Source organism: Dipodomys ordii, unplaced genomic scaffold (assembly GCF_000151885.1).
Source record: "Dipodomys ordii isolate 6190 unplaced genomic scaffold, Dord_2.0 Scaffold33, whole genome shotgun sequence".
Lineage (NCBI taxonomy): Eukaryota > Metazoa > Chordata > Mammalia > Rodentia > Heteromyidae > Dipodomys > Dipodomys ordii.
Window position 1 is genome coordinate 5,257,939 of NW_012267249.1, and position 23,042 is coordinate 5,280,980.

Consider the following 23,042-nt stretch of genomic DNA (forward strand, 5'->3'; position numbering starts at 1 on the left):
TCTACCACTTGAGCTACAGCGCCACTTCCGGTTTTCTGGTGGTTTATTGGAGATAGGAGTCTCACGGTCTCTCCTGCCTAGGCTGGCTTTGAACCACGATCCTCAGATCTCAGCCTCCTGAGTAGCTAGGATTACAGGCGTGAGCCACCAGGGCCCGGCTTAAATTGTAAATTCTTAAAAAATTGCAAGTATGTCATGAGATGCCATGGGGCATATAGGGGCTATGGGAATATCTGGCAGGGAGTCTTAGCCTGAAGTATGGAGACAGATTACACTTATCTGTGGAATGAATTAGGCTTTATGCGGAGACTTAAGAACAAGTAAGAATTGGCTAGAGGAAGTAGTGGGGTTAACAAGACTTTCGTGAGGACTAGATGTGGTGGTATATACTTGTAATTTAAGTTATTAGGAAGCTTAGGCAGGAGAGCTTACCAGATAGTAAATAAAACATGATGTATGTTTTTGTCACATTTTTCTTTGTTGTTTAGTTTAAGATGCCCTACTCTCTTCATAGAATTGTTTTCTTAATGGAAAAGATTGAAAGTAGGAAGGTGGTTGGTACAGCCTTGCTTCTGTAGTTGATGTCAATAACTGTTGACTCACTGTTGAATGTGCCAGAGCCCTGAGTTGTAGTCAGTGCCTGGCTGTGACAAATCAGAAATCACATTTGCATTTAAGACAGAAATTGTTGTGAAATGCTTCAATTCCCTTCTTAAAGGGAAAAAAAAGCTTTCCAGAATCACTTGCAGGCTGTTTATACCCTATATTTTAATTGTTTCCAGGGGAGTTTGTTTGGACAAGCTATACAGTCATGATACTTCTGACTTTTGTTTGTCTAAAAACTTATTAAAAATAAGTACATGAATAAATAGGTGCTGAAAACATCAGTTCCAAATCTACGTAATTCTAAAGTTACTGTTGTATTTGTTCTTGCTGGTATAAGGTTACACATACACATACCTTTCCTCTAGATACTTTTTTGTTGTTGTTGTTGATCGTGGGGCCTGAACTCTGGGCCTGGGCACTGTCCCTGAGCAATTCAGCTCAAGGCTAGTGCTCTACCACTTAAGTCACAGTGCCACTTCCGGTTTTTGAGTGGTTAATTGGAGATAAGAGTCTCATGGGGACTTTCCTGTCTGGGCTGGCATTGAACTTCAATCCTCAGATCTCAGCCTCCTGAGTAGCTAGGACTACAGGTGTGAGCCACCGGCACCTGGTGTGCCTTATTCTGTCTGATTGGTACATCATATTCTGTACTTATTCTCCTGCCCTTGAGGAATTATTCACCTGTTTGCTCAGTATGCTAATGGCTGACTTCTGTATTGAATTACCTGAGCTCCCTTGATCTCTGGCTTCCATTTGGGATCAGCTGACCAGACATCAACAGGAGATGAGAGGGCAAGTTTTGAGAGAGGTCAGACTATATTACCTATTGCCAGGGTTTTAGTAGAGGCCATGGTGCAGATGACCAGCTTCTCTTCAGCCAGCTGTTGTCAGACTCCAGTGATGCCCTTCTGGCTTCAGCTCCTGCCTTTGCTAGTCTCTGTCTGTGTTATCATTCCTTGTCAGTTCTTTTTAGCTCTACTGACAGTTTTAGAAATCCTGCTGTTAAGCCTCCTTCAGTTTAGTTCTTTGTATGTACCATCTGTTTGCTGCCAAGACCCCAGCTGATGCCATTGTTATTAGGCATTTTAACTGTTTGTAGTATTTTGCTTTTATAACCAGAGTTGCCATGAACAATCCTGTTTGTCATTTTCTCCGTTTGTTGCACTGTTACTTAAGGGAAAAGTGATATTGGCAGGAGTACTGGTCAAGGTGGAAGAATATTTTAAATTTCAGTAAGTATTTCTAAATTGCTCTCCAAAGAATTTGCTGGTTGGCATTTTTACCATGTTTGTTTTGTTTAACATAAAGTCTATTCTGGAGAATATTACATGTACTGATGAGAAGAATGTAAAGTCTGGGCTGGGAAGGTGGCTCAGTGGTAGAGCACTTGCCTTGCATGCTCAAGGCCCTGGGTTTGATTCCTCAGCACCACATAAGCAAAAAGAAAAAAGCCGGAAATGGCACTGTGGCTCAAGTGGTAGAGCACTAGCCTTGAGCTGACGAGCTGAGTGACAGCGCCCAAGCCCAGAGTTCAGGCCCCACGACCGGAAAAAATAAATACACACAAAAAAAAGAATGTAAAGTCTGCAGCTGAGTTAAATGATCTGTAGCATCTGTTAAGTCCCTTTGGTTTCTTTGATATTTCTTTGTTGACTGATCTTTGTTGATCTTTTTGGTCTAGATGATCTATTCAATGATGAAAAGTGGAGTATTGAAGTCCCCAACTATTACTATATTGGAGTATATCTCTTTTGTAGCTAATAATGTGTCATATATATTTGGACAACAACTGTATAGGACATGTATGTTTATAATGATTATTTCCTGCGTTTGTTATTATTCTTTCCTGAAAAGCAAATAAGTTTACCTGGAGAAAAGCTAAAGCCAGATGTTACACAAGGGTAGCCACTGATTTCTCACTTGGTTGCTATGCCATGGTGAAGCTGTTCCTTGAGATTGAGATGAGCAGGCTGGAGATGCTATATCATAAGCTTAGTGATTGCTCTTTGTTTGGAACTTCTCTCTATAGATACTTCTTCTTCTTCTTCTTTTTTTTTTTTTTTGTTGGTCATGGGGCTTGAACTCGGGTTGAGTGCTATCCCTCAGCTCTTCAGCTCAAGGCGAACGCTCTACTGCTTGAGCTACAACGCCACTTCCGGTTTTCTAATGGTTTATTGGAGATAAGAGTCTCATAGACTTTCCTGCCCGGGCTGGCTTTGAACCGTGATCCTCAGATCTCAGCCTCCTGAATAACTAGGATTACAGGATAAGCCACCAGTGCCCGGCTGATACTTCTTCTTAAAGTAGAGTATATCAATAAGATGATTATGTTCTCTTTTAAGACTGATTTTTATTTTTATTTTTTTAGGTCATGTCGGAAATTGTAAATCATGTGAAGATGGGACTCTTGGTATTTGTGCGCAATCTGCTGCTAGCCCTTTGCCTCTTTTTAGTACTGGGATTTTTGTATTACTCTGCATGGAAGCTACACTTACTCCAATGGGAGGACTCCAGTAAGTATGGTCACTCTAGCCCATCCTAGAAAAGGCCTGCTGGAGCATGGCTTACCTGTGCTGCAATGCTTTCCAGGACATTTCTGAGACTTAAGCTTAGAAATTAACTACTATTTTAGTAGCTATAGATTGAGAAATCTGATGTTTTTTGTTGTTGTTTTTTTTTAACTGCAGGCCATGGTAAATCTCTCAGTTCCTTTTATGAACTCAGTGAGTGTGTGTTATTCTTCAATTAAAAATGATACTTTGCTGGGCATTGGTGGCTCATACCTGTAATCTTAGCTACTCAGGAGGCTGAGATCTGAGGATCATGGTTCAAAGCCAGCCTGGGCAGGAAAGTCCATGAGACTCTTATCTCCAGTAACCACCAGAAAACCGGAAGTGGCACTGTGGCTCAAGTGGTAGAGTACTCTCCTTGAGCTGAAGAGCCTTAGGGACAGCTCAGAGTTCAAGCTCCATGACTGACCAAAAAAAACAAAAAACAAAAAAAAAAACCCAAAACAAAACTTGTACTTCTTGTTCTTGAAGGCTTTTGCCCTTTTTTAATTATTGTAGGACATTACCACTCTTATTCTCCATTTATTGCCTTAGGGTTTGGTATTGAAGTTTTTTTTTCCCTGCCCTCAGCACATTTATCCTTACTTTTTCCTTGAATTTCCAATTTGATATTGTTTTTATCTTATTTTCTCAAAAGAAACCTTGTCTTTATAGCCCTTTGGTATTGAACTTGATCGCAGCTGGACTATTAGCTTTATTTCTCTACCTACTAATTTCTAATTCTACTCTTCCATTTGAGCCTTTGGTTTCATGTACTACTATGTTTCCCATATAACTTAAGCCCTTTGGCTTGGCTTGAATTCATCCAGTGTCCTTTGTGACACAGACTTGCAGTTGGACTGACATTGATTGGCATGTACCTTAATGCAATTTATTCTTGGCTATAGTTTGAAGTTTTACACAGAAAAACATAACATAGTTTCTCTCTTGGATATTTTGTTTAATTTGAACTTGGTGTAGGAAATATTGTGTGACCTATTATGAGTCCCAGTGACTTGTTTACTTTTATAAATGACTGTTGGATACCAGTGTATATAACTCATATATAACTCACTAGAGAATAGAATTAGTCTACTAGTATAAGGTTAGTTACAAGGTTAAAATGAGTTGGAAGAGGCACTGGCAACTGGCTTGCTGTTATACTGAGGCCCTAACATGGGAACTGTGCCTGGGAAGTAGTTCAGGTATTTCTCACATGGTCTAAGTAAGGAGAAGTAGTTTTGATCCAAATTTTAAAGTATAATGCTATATTTTTAATTTATTGTTTTATATAGAATGTTGAAGTGCTTCTTAAATGCCTAGCTTATAAATATCACTAACTACTTCATGTTCCAAGAGTATATTCAAATTTCTCTGCACTGACTTATTTTTAAAATCAAGGAAAGTCCGGTGCCGGTGGCTCACACCTGTAACCCTAGCTACTCAGGAGGCTGAGATCTGAGGATCGCGGTTCAAAGCCAGCCCAGGCAAGAAAGTCCCTGAGACTATTATCTCCAATAAACCACTAGAAACCCAGAAGTGGTGCTGTGGCTCAAGTGGTAGAGCACTCGCCTTGAGCTGAAGAGCGCAGGGACAGCGCCCAAGCCCAGAGTTCAAGCCCCATGACCGCCAAAAAAAAATTAAAAAGTAAATAAATAAAATCAAGGAGACTACCAAGATAAGGAGTATTTATGTCAGTACAGAATCCTGTAGTTAGAGGCTTTCTTTATATTCAGGATAGTGGATCCATCTGTATCTTCAACATTCATAGAAAATGTATGCACAGAGTACAGTTCTCCTTTTGTTTCAATAAGCCCCACGGTGTGTTAGACTGGACAATTCACACTTTTTTTTTTTGTCAGTACTAAGGCTTAAACTCAGGGCCTTGTGCTTGTTTGCCTTTGCTTGTTCATTGGTGATGCTTTACCACTTGAGCTACATCTCCAGCCCAGCCTTTTACTGGTTATTTTGGAGATGGAATCTCTTGTACTTTTCTGCCTGAGCTGACATTAACCCATGACCCTCCACCTCTCAGTTCCCCAAGTAACTGGATTACAGGTGTGAGCCATTAGTATCCTCTCAGCTCTTTTCTTTTTCTCTTTTTTTCTTTTTTGCTGGTTAATTAGAAATATAGGATGCTTGAGGACTTTCTTGCTGCACAGGAACCACAGTCCTACAGATCTTGGCCTCCTGAATAACTAGGACAACAGGCATGAATTACTGGTGCCTGGCTTTAACTTAGTTCTCAATACAATTCTGTGAAGGTGCAATTGTTTTTATTTTTCAGTTGAGCAAACTTGGTTTAACTAATGTAGAGGTTACACAATTAATTATGGAAACTAGAATTAAACTCTGACTTTCTGTTTTAAAAACTTGTGTTATGTTCACAATAGCCAAATTGTATAAATAGCCCAGATTCCCTTCAGTAGATGAGTGAGTAGATCAGTAAAGTGTGGTACATATACACAATGCAAACTCATCCATTTGAAAAAATGAAATAATGTCATTTGCAGAGAAATGAATAGATTTAGAACAAATCATATTGAGTGAGGTAAGCCAAGCTCAGAGAGAGTGTACATGTTTTATCTCATATGTGGAAGCTAGATCTAAAATATAACTGGACATAATAACCTAGGCAGGACTCTAGGCATTCACGTATAGTCAGACTAATGAAGATACCCTTAAGGGGAAGAACTTCACTGAACATTTAAAATACTGTTTATTGAAATGAATTTCAGGAAATAGAAGCTTTTTTTTGCGGGGGGGGCGGGGGGTTGTTTGTTTTTTGCTTTTTTTTTTTTGTTGGTTGTGGGGCTTAAACTCGACCTCAGCGCTGTCCCTCAGCTCTTCGGCTCAAGGTGAGTGCTCTACAGCTTGAGCTACAGCGCCACTTATGGTTTTCCAGTGGTTTATTGGAGACGAGAGTCTCACTGACTTTCCTGCCTGGGCTGGCTTTGAACCGTGATCCTCAGATCTCAGCCTCCTGAGTAGCTAGGATTACAGGCATGAGCCACCAGCGCCTGACTTGCTCTGATTTTTTGTTTTTCTTTTTTTTCTTTAAGGAGGGCACAGAAAGGGAGGGAGGAAGGGTAAACAGATACAGTCATGATATTCACTATATGCTATGTAGAAAATGAACCATGTAACTTGTGGGAAGGGACAGGAGGAGGAAACTGAGGGAAAATGAGGGAAGGCAATGACATTGTTTTTTGTTTGTTTGTTTGTTGGGTTTTTTTGGGTCCGGTTGTGGGGCCTGAACTCTGGGCCTAGGCGCTGTCCCTCAGTCCTTCAGCTCAAGGCTAGCGCTCTACCACTTGAGCCACAGCGTCACTTCCGGCTTTTTTCTTTTTGCTTATGTGGTGCTGAGGAATCGAACCCAGGGCCTCAGGCATGCAAGGCAAGCGCTCTACCACTGAGCCACCTTCCCAGTCCCTCCATGAACTCTTATCTTATAAACCACTCAGAAAACTGGAAGTGGCGCTGTGGCTCAAGTGGTAGAGTGCTAGCCTTGAGCTGAAGAGCTGAGGGACAGCGCCCAAGCCTAGAATTCAAACCCCACGACTGACCCCCTCACCCCGGAAAAAAAAAGTTAACAAATTGTTGGCAAGAATATGAAGCCAAAGAAATTCTCACACATTGCTATTGCAGATGCAAAATGGCAACACTACTTTGTGTCATTCTGGTAGTTTCTTAAGAAGATGAGCATACAGCCAGGTGCCAGTAGCTCATGCCTGTAATCCTAACTACTCAGATCATCTGAGTAGGCTGTGATCTTAGGATCACAGTTCAAAGCCATCCTGGGCAGGAAACTCAGTGAGACTCTTTAATAAACTCAAAAAATCCGGAAGTGGCACTATAGCCCAAGCGTTAAAGTGCTTGCCTTGATTGAAAGAAGCTCAGGGATGGTGCTCAGGCCCAGAATTCAAGCCCCAACCCTAACACAAACAAACATAAACCTATATTCAAATACTGATAGTTGCCTTGTTCCTAACAGTCCTGAATTGGAAAACAACCCAGATGTCAACAAGTGAATGAACAAAAAGTGGCATATATAATACTGTTGAGCAGTATAAAGGGACCAAGTGACGCATATCAAACTCTTCATTCTGATCAAAAGACACTGGATATAAAAGAATACATGCTGTATGGTTCCATTTATTTACAATAGAAGTAATCCATAGTAACTTAAAAGCAAATCAGTATTGGGGTAAAGAGCGAAGGATGGATTGCAGAAGTTAAAAGGATTTTGAGATTTATGGAAATGAGCTGTATATTGATTATGATATTGGCTTTGTCTGTCAAAACTCTTCAAATTGGGCACTTAATTCAATTTTATTATTCCTCAGGTTAGTAGGAAGAATTATGTGTTATAAAATGTATTAAAAGAATAGATGACTGGGCTGGGAAGGTGGCTCAGTGGTAGAGCGCTTGCCTTGCATGCATGAGGCCCTGGGTTCGATGTCTCAGCACCACATAAGCAAAAAAAGCTGGAAGTGGCACTGTGGCTCAAGTGGTAGAGCACTAGCCTTGAGCTGAAGAGCTGAGGGACAGCACCCAGGCTCAGAGTTCAGGCCCCACGACTGGACCCAAAAAAAAACAACAAACAAGAATAGATGACTAAAAGTCACATACATTAAAAACAGTAGGTGAGGGCTGGGATTGTGGCTTAGTGGTAGAGTGCTTGCCTAGCATGCATGAAGCCCTGGGTTTGAAGTGGCACTGTGGCTCAAGTGGCAGGGTGCTAGTTACCCTTGAGCAAAAGAAGCTTAGGGACAGTGCCCAGGCCCTGAGTTCAAGCCCCAGTACTGGCAAAAAAAAAAAAAGTGGAAAAGGAAAAGGAAATGGTGAAGACTGTACCAAAAACTGACTTGACTTACATTTTCTGTATGGTTTGATATGGAACTAAGTATTTTTTTTTTTGACCAGTCCTGGGGCTTGAACTCAGTTCCTGGGCACTGTCCCTGAGCTTCTTTTTGCTCAGGGCTAGCACTCTATCATTTGAGCCACAGTGCCACTTCGAGTTTTTTCTGTTCATGTGGTACTGAGGAATCTAACCCCAGGGCTTTGTGTATGTTACTGCATTCTACCACTAAGCCACATTCCAGCCCTGGAACTTAGTATGCTTGGATAATTGTTTCATGATAATTAAGAGAACATCTCACCTCGTATAAGGACGATGGTGCTTGGGAAGCAGAATGACCAGCATGTCTGCTGAATCCCACAGAACACGGCTATGAAATATTAAATAATATCAAAATGGATATATCATATTTATGTGTAAGAAGATGTTAGTGTTAAGATATTGCATCTCCCCAACTTGTTTTAAAATTTAACATATCAACTCACATACTAGAAACCTTAGAGTTTTTGTCTTATCTTTTTTTGGTAGAAATTGACAAGTGATTTTAAAATTTTATGAAAGTCTAGAAAGCCTAAAATAGTCAAAAGAATTTTGAAAAAGAACCAAGTTGAAGGATTTACATTACCTCCTTTCAAAATTTATTATAAAGCTACACTAATCAAGATACAGTGATGCTGGTATAAAGGTAGACATATGTAGGTCAGTGGTCTGGAAAACAGTCTTGTTAGAGATTCACACATGTATGGGCAAATGTCTGACAAATTATGCCAAAGCAACTCAGTGCATATAGTATGTGGTTGCACACACACAAAAATGAACTCTGCCTCTTATATATCTACCCTTATGAAATCTATTTGGAATGGATTGTACATTTAAAACTGTAAAACTCTTGGAACAACATATAGGGGAGAAATCTTAGTGACCTTGAGGTGGGTAAGATTTCTTGAATGGGGCATAAAAGCATTTAAAAATTAATAAATTAGAGCTAGGCACTACTCTCTCACACCTATAATCCTAGCTACTTAGGAGGCTGATATCTGGAAGATCAAAGTTTGAAGCCAGCCCCAGCAGAATGTTAAGACTCCTCCAAAATAGCTGTGAGGTGTGGCTTAAGTGGTAGAATGCCAGTGGAGTGAGCAAGCAGTCAAGCAAGCATGAGGCCCCCAATTCAAATCTCAATGCTACCCCCCCCTTACCCGCCCTCCCTCCCCCAGTTGAACTTTGTCAAAACTAAAATTTTAGCTCTTTAGAAAAACAGGTGCTTGGGAGGCTGATGGAGGAGGATCAGCCAGCCTGGATTATATAATGAGACCTGGTTCCAATCTGTGGCTTAAATTACATTTGTGTAACAGCGTGGAGGATTTTTTTTGTGTTTGAAAATGAACTGTTGATATACAAAATAACATGCATGAATCTAAAAATAATTATGCTGAATGAAAGAAGTAAAACCTAAGTATACAATATATAATTCTTTATATATATGTCTGTAAAAAGTAAACTTTTTGTGATAAAAAGCAGATTGAATCCGGGCACTGGTAGCTCATGCCTATAATCCTAGCTACTTAGGAAGCTGAGATCTGAGGATCATGGTTCAAGACAGCTGGAGCAGAAAAGTCCGTGAGACTGACACTCTTGAGCTCTTGCTGTCTCGCTCGCTCTCCTGCTCTCTCGCTCGCTGGTCCTAGGGCTTGAAATCTGCTTGTGTGCTATCATTGAGCTGCTTTGTGCTCAAGGCTAGCACTCTACCACTTTGAGCCACACGACATGGTTTTCTGGTGGTTTATTGGAGATGAGTCTCACAGACTTTTCTGCCTGGGTTGGATTCAATTGAGATGCTAGGATTACAGGCGTGATCCGCCATCTGGCTGGGAGACTTATCTCCAGTTAACCACCAGAAAACCAGAAGTGGCACTATGGCTCAAAGTGGTAGAGCACTAGACTTGAATAAAAGAGATCAGGACAGCGCCTGGACCCCAAGTTCAAGGTCCCAGAACCACAAACAAAACAAAAAACAGATTTGGGTTATATGAATGGGATAAGGTATAAGGAGGGACAGAGTGGGTTTTAAGGAGGAGGAAACAGGCTTTGATGCATGTGTTTATTCACTTAGTTATGATTATTTCACAGCTGTTTGTGAATAGTCACAGATATTGATAAATATATAGATTCAGCAAGTTTGTACACTTGAATAGAAGCAGTTTATTATCTACTAATTATAACTTGGTAATGGTGTTTAAAAAAACTGCCATTGAAAAAAGATCACTTCCAACACTGAGACTGATAGTTGGCTTCTTAAGAGCAGCAATAAAAGCCAGAAGACAGTGAACTACTTTATTGTTTTTAAAGAAAATAACTGTCAACCTAAATTCTGTGAAACCATCATTTAAGAATGAGATAAACACTGAGGAAAGTTCACTACCAATAAAGGACATACAAAGAGTAAGCTTGCAGAAGGAAAATGCAGGAAGGAATAATGAGCAAAGACAATGGTAAACATGGGTAAATCCAGGCATGGGTGCATACCTGCAGTCCTAACACTGGTGAGGCTGAGCAGGAGGATCAGGAGCCTAAGACCATCCTGTGCTAGATAGTAAAACTCTGTCTGAAAAAAACAAAAGACTACTTGTGGTAAAAATCTAAATAAACATATACCTCTTCCAAAGGCAATCTTGTCCAGTCAACACTTGACATCGTAAAAACAAAAGGATGGAGCTATCCTACCCATAATGAGAGAATTTAAATTGAGAAACAGTATTAAGAAGTAAAGTTCATTTTTTAAAACAGGTCTTGGGTATGCAAGGCATACTCTCTAACACTGAGTTATGTCTGAGCCCTGGGTTTATTTGGATCACTATGTAGCCCAGCCTGGCTTTGTATTTGCAGTCCTCTTGTTTCAGCTTCCCAAGTGCTGGGATTACAAATGGACATGTGGCACTGCATCCAGCAAGAAATGAAATATTTTCTCTTGTTTGATAGTATGATAAGATAATAGTTTAATAAATGTTCAGGTAAGATTGTTCTATCCCAAGAAAAGAAAACTTGTGTAAAGTCCATAACTAATACAAGGAAGAGTATAATGAGGAAAAAAGGAAAGTCAATAAAAATAATAATGTTGAAGGAAAAGGCTAATACTAACATCTGATGCATTGTTAGTTTAAACCAAAAAAGTCTGCTTGTTAGGTGTAGTGTCTCAGGGCAACACAGAAAGCTATCTTTTGTGTATGTATGTGCACACATGCACACTAACCAATACTGGGGCTTCTCACTTGGTTGTTTTTTTATTTTTGCTTTTTAATAATTTTTATTGAGATTGATTACATAAATTTCACCAATTTCACAGTATTGTGAGATAGTGATACTTAAAGTCACAAGCACATTTTAACCTTCACAAGGCAAATTTATACAATGAATTCTTCACTGCATTCTCCCTCCATCCCCCCTTCATTCATCCACCCCTCTTCCCTTGACCTCACCCCCTTTCATGTACCCATTTTCTGCTGCTAAATTTGTTGGTCTCTTTCTTGGAATCCTCCAGGTCTCAGCCTCCTGAGTAGTTAGGATTACAGGCATGAGCTATTAGCATTGTCAAGAGAGCTATCTTTTGTAGAAATAGTGCTTTCTTAATGTTTGATCACAGTACTTTTTTTTTTTTTTTGGTCTGGTCGTGGGGCCTGAACTCTGGGCCTGGGCTCTGTCCCTCAGCTCTTTAGCTCAAGGCTAGCACTCTACCACTTGAGCCACAGCGCCACTTCCAGCTTTTTTCTTTTTGCTTATGTGGTGCTGAGGAGTTAAACCCAGGGCCTCACGCATGCAAGGCAAGCGCTCTACCACCGAGCCATCTTCCCAGCCCAAGGAGGTGGTTTTTGCTTGAAGCCTAGACCAACTTGGACCATGATCCTCCTATCCTTCCCCTCTAGCTGGGAAACTAGACACATGTCACACCGCCTCCCCCTCACTCCCACTCTATTTAAGAAGCCAGTTTTACTTAATGTTACTAATGAAACAGATTCAGTTTCACTAAATGTTTACTTTGAATATAGGTAGTTTTATTTAGAGGCAGTGAAATAGGAAGTATACAGGAAGCACTACTCCTCTACACCGAAGTTTTCTGAAGGCAAAGCGCTTGTGTGATCATTGAGGCTGCAAATTGAGCTAGCTTCTCTTTTGGAAATACCATTTTTACTTGAAAACATGACTAACAGACAAACTACATTACCTGTGCTTGGATATTTGACAGACCTCTTTTCTGAAATGGAGTGAGCCTGCCATTTCAAAGAAAACAGATTACTAAAAAAATTTTTTTTGTAGTGATAAAATAGATCCAGTGAAAATTAGATCTCTGAAAAACTTGTATCTGCCGCTATGATATGACACCTCAATATTTAAACACTTTTCTAATAAGTTCAATAGTGTATTAACAAATGTGATATTTTGATATATCAGTATGAGACACCAGAAGATGTGCAGAACTCATCAAATCAGTGATATCCCAATGACATCACTGAAAAAATCAGGTATGGATTGGAGAGGTTTATCAAGTTTAAATTTATTTTGAAAATTTATTAATGGAATAACATGTTTCAGTATGTGGTATATTTTGCATAATTAGGTTAAATTTATGAATTGTCACAAACATTTATCTTTTTTTTTTTTTGGTCGTGGGGCTTGAACTGTGGGCCTGGGCACTGCCCCTCAGCTCTTCAGCTCAAGGTGAGCACTCTACCACTTGAGCTATAGCGCCACTTCCGGTTTTCTGGTGGTTAATTGGAGATAAGAGTCTCATGGACTTTCCTGCCTGGGCTGGCTTTAAACCATGATCCTCGGATCTCAGTCTCCTGGGTAGCTAGGATTATAGATATGAGCCAACAATGCTTGGCCATTTATCACTTCTTCATGGCAAAAACTTGCAAAATCTTTTCTCCTAGCTTTCTGACATTTATAGTCCATTATTGTTATCTGTAGTCACCATACTCTATACTAGCACACCAGAACTTTTTATTCTTGTCTAACTGTAACTTAGTACCCACTAAACTTTCCTCATTTCTCCTCTTCTCTACTCTCTTTACCTCTGGTAGTCACCATTTTACTCTTTTTTTCTTCTTCTTTGTCAGTCATGGGACTCAGGACCAGGGCTAGTGCTAGTGGTAGACTAGTGCTCTCCCATTTTGAGTCACAGCTCCACTTCCAGTTTTTTTAAATTGGAAATAAGAGTCTGACTTTAAACTCTGATCCTCATGTCAGCTCTTGAGTAGCTAGGATTACAAGCATGAGCCACCAGTGCCCAGTGTATGTGTATGTGTACTAGTTCTGGGGCTTGAACTCAAGGCTTAGATGCTGTTCCTGAGCTTTACCACTTGAGCCACAGCTCTACTTCCAGCTTTTGTTTTTTGTTGGTTAATTAGAGATAAGAGTCTCACAGGTTTTCCTGCCTAGGCTGGCTTCAAAACATGATCTTTAATCATGAGTAGCTAATAGTCTCCTGAGTAGCTAGGATTACAGGCATGAGCCACCAGCACCCAGCTTCTACTCTTCTTAATTTTATTTCATTTAAATTTGAATTTTTATTATTTTGAGATAAGGTCTCATTATATAACCCATGTTGGCCTGGAACTTACTACGTAGCCTCAAGCTAGCCTTGAACTTGTGATACTCCTGCCTCAGCCTCCCAAATGCTGGGATTTTAAGCATGTAATCAGCTTCTTCTCAGCTTCTTTCAATTTCTATGAGAGCAGTGTCTTTGAATTCCACAAATTAGTGAGATAATGTACTTGTCTTTCTGTGCCTGGCTTATTTTACATAGTATCTCCACTATTACTCATATTGTCACAAAAAAAACAGGATTTTATGGCTAAGTACTATGCCTTATGTTTACATACTAGAATTTCCTTATCTATTTATCAGTTGGTGAACACTTAGGTTGCTTCCTTTCGTGCCTATTGTGAATAATACTGTAATGAGCCTGAGAGGGTACATGGCTCTTCAAAGTACTGATTTCATTTCCTTTCGATAGGCCTATATCCAGGAGAGGGACTGCTGGATCATATGCTGTTCCTATTTGTGATTTTTGAGAAGCTTCTACGCTGATTTCCATAATGTATGTGGGAATTTACATTCCCAGCAATAATGTACAAGAGATCCCTTTTCTCAACATCCTTGCCAACACTTGTTATCTTTTGTCTTTTTGGTAACAATGGCTCTATAGAGTGAGATTATATCTCATTGTGATTTGATTTGCATTTCCTTGATGATCAGTGTTGTCAGACATTTTTTCATGCACTTGTTGTTTGTATGAGACTTGCTTTAAAGTAATGCTACTGAAAAAGAGAAGGCAAAGGAAAGAAAGCAAAGGAGGAAAGGAAAGAGGAGGGAGGGAGAAAGAGAGAGGGAGACAGAATCAAGTGTCAGAGTGCCAATTTAGCAAATTCAAACGCCAGTTTTGTGCAAAAAAGAGAAGGAAAGAAAGAAAGAGAATGACTGAATTAAGGAAAGAAAAAAAAACCTTTGTAAGTAATAAATAACCTCAGCTGCCAAAGATCTTATTTTACCTATTGGCCTCTGTAATCTGTCCTTCCTTCTGGCCCTTAAATTAATTCATCGCTACTTTGTGAGGCCTTCTGAAACAGTAGACTAGGCTGGGAGATGGTACTTTCAACCCTATCTTCCCCTGTGAGTTCATCACACTTGTCTGGCAAAAGAACTCAACTAGAAGTTGAAATGTTTGGGGCTAGTTTTTCCTCCTTGAGAATTGCTGCTTGATAGCAGCAGGGAATGTGGCTTAGTGGTAGAGTGCTTGCCTAGCATACATGAAGCCCTGGGTTCAATTCCTCAGTACCAGATACACAGAAAAAGCCAGATGTGTTGCTGTGGCTCATATGGTGTAGAGCAAAAGAAGCTCAGGGACAGTGTCCAGACCCTGAGTTCAAGCCCCAGGACTGGCCAAACAACAACAGCAACAAAAACCAAATTGTTCTGCTTCCATTTAGCTACGATTTATATATGAGGGTGTGGGAAATTGTGCATATATATAGCATCTAGATTTGCATATATGTTTGTAAGAAAACTGACAGTGGGGAGACAGAAGAAGATGGCAGTGGTGGGGAGAGAATGGAGATTTAGGAAGAAAAGCCAAATTCCTTGACAACTAAGGGTAAGCAGGATGGGGTGGGAAGAAATCTAACAAGGAACAGACAGTAAGGCAGGAGAAGGAAAATTTCAAGGGGTAAGTCATGCAAAAACATGTATATCCCATGCAGAAACATGTATATCCCACTTAACATCTCTGCTCCAAGAATTCATCCACAGGGATTTTTTTTTTTGTCCGTTGTGGGGCTTGAACTTGAACTCTGGGCCTGGGCATCGTTCCTGAGCTCTTCAGCTCAAGGCTAGTACTCTACCACTTGAGCCACAGTGCCACTTCCAGTTTTCTGGTGGTTTATTGGAGATAAGAGTCTCACGGACTACTTTCCTGCCCAGGCTGGCTTTGAACGGTGATCCTCAGATCTCAGCCTCCTGAGTAGCTAGGATTACAGGCATGAGCTACTGGATTTTTGCACAGAATTACTCTCTGCAACATTGCAGTTTTGTGTGGATTTTTTTGTGTGCTGAGGTTTGAACTCAGGGCCTTTACACTTGCTAGATAGGAACCCTACTATGTCAGCCATGTCCCTAGTCCAGCCCTTTTTTGCTTTATTTATTTTTCTGTTGTCTACATATGGCTTCCTAAATAGCTGGGATACCAGGGCTTGTTGGTTGAGACAGAGGCTAACTGGCTGGCTTTGAACCATGATTCTCCCAGTCTCTCACTCATGAGTAGCCAGGATTATGGATGTGAGCCACTGTGCTGGATCTCTACAGCATTGTTGGTTTTGTTGTTGTTGTTGCTATTGTTCTCTGTGTGTGTGCTGGTACAAGTTTGAATTTAGGACCTTAAGCTCTCCCTTGGCTTTCTTGTTTACTACTGGTGTTCTGCCACTAGAGCCAAAAAAAATCTCCAGCTTTGCTTTTTATTGGTTAATTAGATATAGAAATGTCGACTTTTTTTTTTTTTTGACATTTTCAGCCTCCTAAGTAGTTAGGATTATGGGTATGAACCTCAAGGACTAGGCTGTAGGTTTGTTTATTTGTTTTGTGCTGTTCCTGAGGCTTGAAGTAAAGGCCTAGGCACTGTCCTTGAGCTTTTTTGCTTAAGGCTAGTGCTCTATCACTTAAGCTGCTGCTCAACTTCCAGCTTTTTGGTAGTTTATTGGAGATAAGAGTCTCTGGACTTTCTTACCCTGGCTGAGTAGGTGGATTAACAGGCATGAGCTACTGTGCCTGGCTAGGATTTTTTTTTTTTAATAGCAAATCTTAGGAAGAAATTAGTGTTCACTAGTGAAGGACAAACTAAATGAATTAGTTTCCCCATCCAGTAACAGCTCTGTAACTGAAGAATTAGGAAGCTCTATGTATGTTGATATGAAAAGATTTATAAAGTGTTTCACTAGGTATAAGAAACAAGAAGTTTTGTTTGAGTCCTAGAATGTTTTATGCTTTTATCATTATTCTAAATGGATGTAGCTGATTATTATATTTCTTGTTATACAAAATGCAGGTCTTTTTTTCTGAGTTCTAGTACATTATTATGAGCTTTCTTGTTATCAGCAATAGTTGGCATTGAAGAGTGGCAAAATAAATTTCAGGTTATTAAATCTGCTTTGCTTTGAGCCAATATGAGTTGCCTCCTCCTGCTGTTTTGAGCTTGGTGGCCAAGTGCCTTTATATGGTATTTCAGCTTTGTGTGGAGCTTTTATATGTAGCATTTGTTCTGAGCCACAAGAGGGCAGAAGAGCCTTTAGGTTGCCACAGCACAGGCTAGTGCTGGATGTTACTTCTTGCCAATTTCTGCATAGGATAGTCAGTCTTTCATGCATCTGGAAAGAAGAGCCAGTTATCTAAGACATCTGAGGAGGCAAAAGGGGTGAGAAGAAAGAATGTAGGTTTTAGAATCTTTTTTTGCCCTCCTTTTTTTCTCCTGAAGATTACCTAGTGTAATAGTTTTAGTAATTTATCTCTGAGCTTACATAATATATACAAGACACTAGAAGCACTGTAGCATAATAGAACATAAGAGTCAAAGCTTTAGAGTCTTCACTGCCCAACATTGAGAACTGTTTCTGCAACTCTGGGTAGTTTGTTTACTTTCTATAAGCCTAAGGTTTTGTTTGTTTGCTTGCTTTGTTTTTTGGTTTTTGTTTTGTCAATTGTGGAGCTTGAACTCAGTTGTGGTGTACTGTCCCTCAGCTTTTTCATTCAAGGCTAGCACTCTACCACTTTGAGTCACAGTGCAACTTCTGGTTTTCTAGTGGTTAATTGGAGATAAGAGTCTCACAGACTTTCATGTTGGGCTCGCTTTGAACTGCAATCCTCAGCCTCTGGAGTAGCTAGGATTACAAGCATGAGCCATGAGCATCCGGTTTAAGCCTAAATTTTATTCAGTGAGATAATCCAAACAAAACTCTTATATTTAATAATGGCTTTGCTTGATTACAAGAAAGGTGGTAGTATTTTCTTCAGATTAATTTCAAGGTACTTTTCTCAGAGGGCCTTGTTTTCTTCTTGCAAATAGTATTTTAATAGTATAATCAACTTTGAAAACTTTAATTTTCAGTTTTAAAGCTTCTATTCCATTGTGACTTTGTTTTGATGGGGAAGTATAGTGTCATGCTAGAGTTGGGCATCATGCTATTGCACTAAGGAACAGTGCCAGGCTGAGATCCAAAGGAAGAAAACTGACAGAACAGTATATGAAACACTTACTAGGGAGTGCTTATGGGATCAGTACTGGAAGGAAAATAAGAGAAAACAAGATTTTACAGAGGAAGAAGTCAACTTGTGATTCAGTCTGATTAAAGTCCATAGTCTACCCTATGGTGACTATGGAGAAGGGATGGCCCTTCCAAACCAGAGCTGTGCCTTTATAGTTCCTCTGACAAGTCACTAGATAACACTTGTTGTTGAATGAGGTCTGCCCCAGGAAGGGGCAGGCAGTGCACTTCAGCTAAGAGGGCTGACAATAACATGCTTGCTGTGTCCACTATGATCCAGAAACTGGGGAGTAAGACCTTTATTTCTTTTTTTAAATTTTATTTTATTGTAAAGATGCTGTACAGAGGGGTTACAGTAACATGAATAAGGCAATGAGTACTTTCCTTGTGGATCATTGTTACCCATCCCTTCCTTGTTGTTACCCCACTATCCCTTCCCTCCCCTACCTCCCCCACTTCTCCCCCACACCCCAAAGTTGTAAAGTTCATTTCCAGTATACTGTCCTGTGGGTACCCTTGTTGAAATGGGTCATCTTTTTTTTTGGGTCCGGTCATGGGGCCTGAACTCTGGGCCTGGGCGCTGTCCCTCAGCTCTTCAGCTCAAGGCTAGCGCTCTACCACTTGAGCCACAGCACCACTTCCAGCTTTTTTCTTTTTGATTATGTGGTGCTGAGGAATTGAACCCAGGGCCTCATACATGCAAGGCAAACGCTCTACCACTGAGCCACCTTCCCAGCCCTGAAATGGGTCATCTTGTGTCCTTGTTTCAGCGTTTTGTTATTCCTCTTCCCCTCCCCAGATTAGACATATGTATTTACAAGATTCAGGGTACCAAAATCAAGTACAACAGGTGATGAGCCCATTATTTCTTGATGATGGATTCTGAGTGACAAGTCACTTGAAGGAAAAATAGTAAGGTTTTGGTAACTTAGTTCCTTTGTGTTGCTATGAGAAAACACCTAATGCTGTATTCTACATAAAGAAATATAGGTCATGGTTCTGGTGGCCAGTAGTCCAAATAGCATGGTGCTAGTGTCTGACAAGAACCCCCTGGTTGTGTTACAATATACTGAATGGCATCACATGGAGAGAGAGGAAGCAAGAATGAGCTAAGGAACCCAAACTTGCTTTATAACAGCTGCTGTCATATTAACAAATCCAACCCCTTGGTGCCCTCTTCATCTAACTACTTTTCACTAAGGCCTATCTCTAAAGCTCTTACCACCTTACCTTTCAATTCCATTATGTTGGAAATCAGTCTTTCAGCACATGAACCAGTGAGGGACAAACCATAACCAAACTACAGGGCATGGCTTTAGATAGAATTCCTTAAAAGTAAGACTTAGGAACAATTAGGAATTCAGCATATTATCATTTTAGTCTGGATGGCCTCACAATAACAACCCCCAAATGTCAGTAGTTTAACACAGAAGTTTGTTTCTCTCCTATTCTAATCAGGTACAGATCTGTGAAATTAGTGAAGGTTTTGTTCTCCCTAATTAATTTGAGGCCACAGATTCCTTCCATCTAATGACCCTGCTGTCCCTGGGGCCTGGAGTCCTCCACTGAGTCTTCTGATTGAGCTTTCTTAGAGGAGAAGCAGTGGGAAGACAGTGAATTTTGTGGGAGATCTGGGTAGACATATAGAATTATGTGCTTCATGCAGTCCACCTTCTACCAATCAGAATTCAGTCCTACTGCCCCGGAAGGACATGTGGCCTGACTGCTTACATATTGCATCATTCATAGTTCTGGTGCAACTCAATTTCATCACAACTCTGATAAACCAGAGAACCTGAAAAACAATATTTTAGATTCCCCAGAATTAATAAAACTTACACTGTCATCATCTTAATAGCATAGTTTTATTTACCTGGAGATTTTTTATTTGTTTTATTTTGGCTGATCCTGGAGCTTGAACTCTGGGCCTGGGCACTATCCTTGAGCTTCTCAAAGCTCAAAGCTAAGGCTCTACCACTTGAGCCACAGCAGCACTTCAGGCTTTTTCTGAGTAGTTTATTAGAGATGTGTCTTCATGGACTTTCCTGTCTGAGATGTCTTTGAACTGTGATCCTTAGATCTCAGCCTCAGAGTAGCTAGGATTATAGACATGAACCACCACCGCCCAGTTTACCTAGAGATATTTTTTAAACAGAGGAAAGTTAAATCTTACCAGAGCAAAAGGATAGAAAGAAAGAATATATTGCTTAGAATCTTTGCTTTGGAAAAGTAAAAAGACACAAAATGATTTGAAGTGTGTGTGTGTGTTTGTTTGCTGGTCCTGGGACTTAAATTCAGGGCCTGAGCACTGTCCCTGAGCCTCTCTGTGCTCAAGGTTAGCACTTAAACCACAGCGCCACTTCCGTCTTTTTCTATTTATGTGGTACTGAAGAGTCGAACCCAGGGCTTTATGCATGCTAGGTGAGTACTCTGCCACTAAGCCACATTCCTAGCACTCTGAATGTGTTTAAATTGAGACACTCCAATACTGTAATGAAGCTATGAAAACTAGCTCTTCTCTTTCTCTGAGCCACAGTAGGAATGTCTTTAGCATAGTGACATAGGTCTTAGATTACAAGGAGCTATTCATACAAGTAGTGCTGACAGCTCCTTGCTGGGTTTATCTAAATACCACCCAAGGAGCTGGGTTGGAGGAAGAGAGGCCAAGAAGACATATCAGTTACTTTTTCTGTCACTCAAGGAGGATTACTGCCAAAGGCAGCTTCTTACTTAGGTCCTTCTGTATATTGTGGGACACACAGGGAAAGAAGCATCTGAGCCTGACAAGTTTGCAGACCCAAAGCTGAGATTCATAGAAAGTAAGACAGGGTGAACTCCTGAAGTGTTGCAGAAACAATTTTGTAAGCACCATGAAGGCTTTGAGAAAGAGGTATGCTCTCAGCAAGGGGTGGGACATTTGGGACCTCAGAGAAGAGCTTCAGGTAGAAGGATGCAAGTATTTTGGAAACTTCGGTGGAATATGAAGGAATATAGGAGGCAGAGAGAAGTGAAATTGTAGATAGAGTCAGGTTATAGAGACCCTAGTGTTGGATATGGAGTTTAGGTCTAATGTGGATAGGCCATGGAAAGTTCTTACCCATAATGGGCAGACGATGGAAATGTGGTATTCTGGACTTGTGTGTAAAGGAGAATTGACAGAACACAGAGGCATCTTTTAGAATTTTGGAATTTCTGCTTGCGTGCCTAGAATTTAAAATTACAGATTGTGCACCCTCATTCCCTCAGCAGGTTTATGCTGTATCTACCTACTAATATAATTTTTAAAAGTCCCTGTGACTTGGATAGTAATATTTAATATCAAGATTATTATTACTTTTTTGTCAGTCGTGGGGCTTGAACTCTGGGCTTGGGCGCTGTCCCTCAGCTCTTCAGCTCAAGGCGAGCGCTCTACCGTTTGAGCCACAGCGCCACTTCTGGTTTTCTAGTGGTTTATTGGAGATGAGAGTCTCAGGGACTTTCCTGCCCCGGCTGGCTTTGAACCGCGATCCTCAAATCTCAGCCTCCTGAGTAGCTAGCGTGAGACACCGGTGCCCAGCAAGACTAATTTGTTTCAATTTTTAAATCAAAATTATATTAGAGATGGCCCCTACTTTTTAAGGAATTATTGTCTGATTAGGTAAGACACAGTTTTTAAAAATTAAGTACAACAGGTGTAAGATACGTTAAAATAAGGGGTTACACAGAACTTAGGTGCTAACCAATCTTTGAATAGGCCAACAGTCATCCTTATGTGTAATTTAAATAGAAAATAACAATTAAAACTGATGGAGGAGCCAGATATAATGGTACATGGCTATCTGTAATCCCAGCTACTTGCCAGATGGAGGCATTAGGGTCTTAAGTTAGAGACAAGCCCAGACAAAGTTATCATAGACCCTATCCCAAAACCAACACACACACACACACACACGCACGCACGCACACACACACACACACACACAGTGTGTGAGACCCAAGTTATAGAGCAAGAGGCCGTGGGTTCAATACTCAAGTTCTGCCCATCCTCCCCCCACCCTCCCCCCCAAAAAAAAGATGAAGGAAATTCTCCTGCATGGAGACACTGAGTTGCAGGAGAGGAATAGGAAAGACCTCATGGAAGAGATGAAGCAAGCCTGGACTTGAGTTGCAAAGTGAGACGGTGAGAAATACGGATTTGGCCATTCTTGTGTGGAATGCTGAGTTTGATTCTGAGTGGGGAGAGGCTGCTGAAAGGATTTTTCCCCCTAGAACCAGAGTTTGAACTCAGGACCTCGCACTCATTTAGCTTGTTTGTTTATCTAGTGCTCTACCACTTGAGCCATCCCTTTAGTTCATCATTTTGCTGGTAAATTGTATATGGGATCTCTGGATTCTGCTCAGCTGGCTTTATCCCTTGGATCTCAGCCTCTTGAGTGGCTAGGATTACAGGCAGGAAGCATTGGTGCAAGCTTGATGAAAGGTTTTTAAGCACTAGAGAAATATGATCAGGGCTGGGAAGGTGGCTCAGTGGTAGAGCGCTTGCCTTGCATGCAAGAGGCCCTGGGTTCGATTCCTCAGCACCACATAAGCAAAAAGAAAAAAGCCAGAAGTGGCGCTGTAGCTCAAGGGGTCGAGTACTAGCCTTGAGCTGAAGAGCTGAGGGACAGCGCCCAGGCCCCACGACCGGACCCCCCACTCCTCCCCCCCAAAAAAATATGATCAGCTTTGCACTTTCGGAGATAACTTCTGGAACTTTGTGTAAGATAAATTGTGAATGTGAGTCACATGTTTAGGGATACCAACTGGCCAGCACTTTACCAACTGAGAAGGTAAAGGTATGAAGAGAAAGCCTGAAAGACTTTCTGGTAACAGTGATATCCACCCTGAGGAGAAAAGGACAGGAAGAGCAGAATTCAGCAGGCAGGTATTTCTGACAGAGGGTAGATAAGGGTCGAGCAAAAGAGTATAGCATATGAAACCTCAGAGAAGACTGGTGTGTCTGGCAAGCGTATAGATGGGGGCTGGTACTTACTGGTGAGTGAGTAGTGACTGGTCACAAAGGTCTATACATGTCACAAAAAGTTTATCTGGTAAGTTCCGAGGAAGTCACAGAATGTACATAAACATGACTCAACATGTTTTACAGAATTGATAGCCCTTAAGTTTTCTGACCACAAATGGAATTAAGCACACAACCAATAGCAGAAAGATATATAAACTTTCCCTGTGTTTTTTTTTTTTTTT

General features: G+C 40.7%; 1 protein-coding gene across 2 annotated transcripts in view; it reads left to right on the top strand.

Moving 5' to 3' along the window:
• The window catches only part of St3gal3 (ST3 beta-galactoside alpha-2,3-sialyltransferase 3), a 191,333-nt gene that overhangs the window by 34,708 nt on the left and 133,583 nt on the right, over positions 1-23,042 (top strand). For both annotated transcript variants that reach the window (XM_013017021.1, XM_013017022.1), the window contains exon 2: positions 2,975-3,119. In XM_013017021.1, coding sequence (XP_012872475.1) covers positions 2,978-3,119 — 142 coding nt within the window. In that variant the 5' untranslated portion in view covers positions 2,975-2,977. The remainder of the gene's footprint in view (positions 1-2,974; positions 3,120-23,042) is intronic.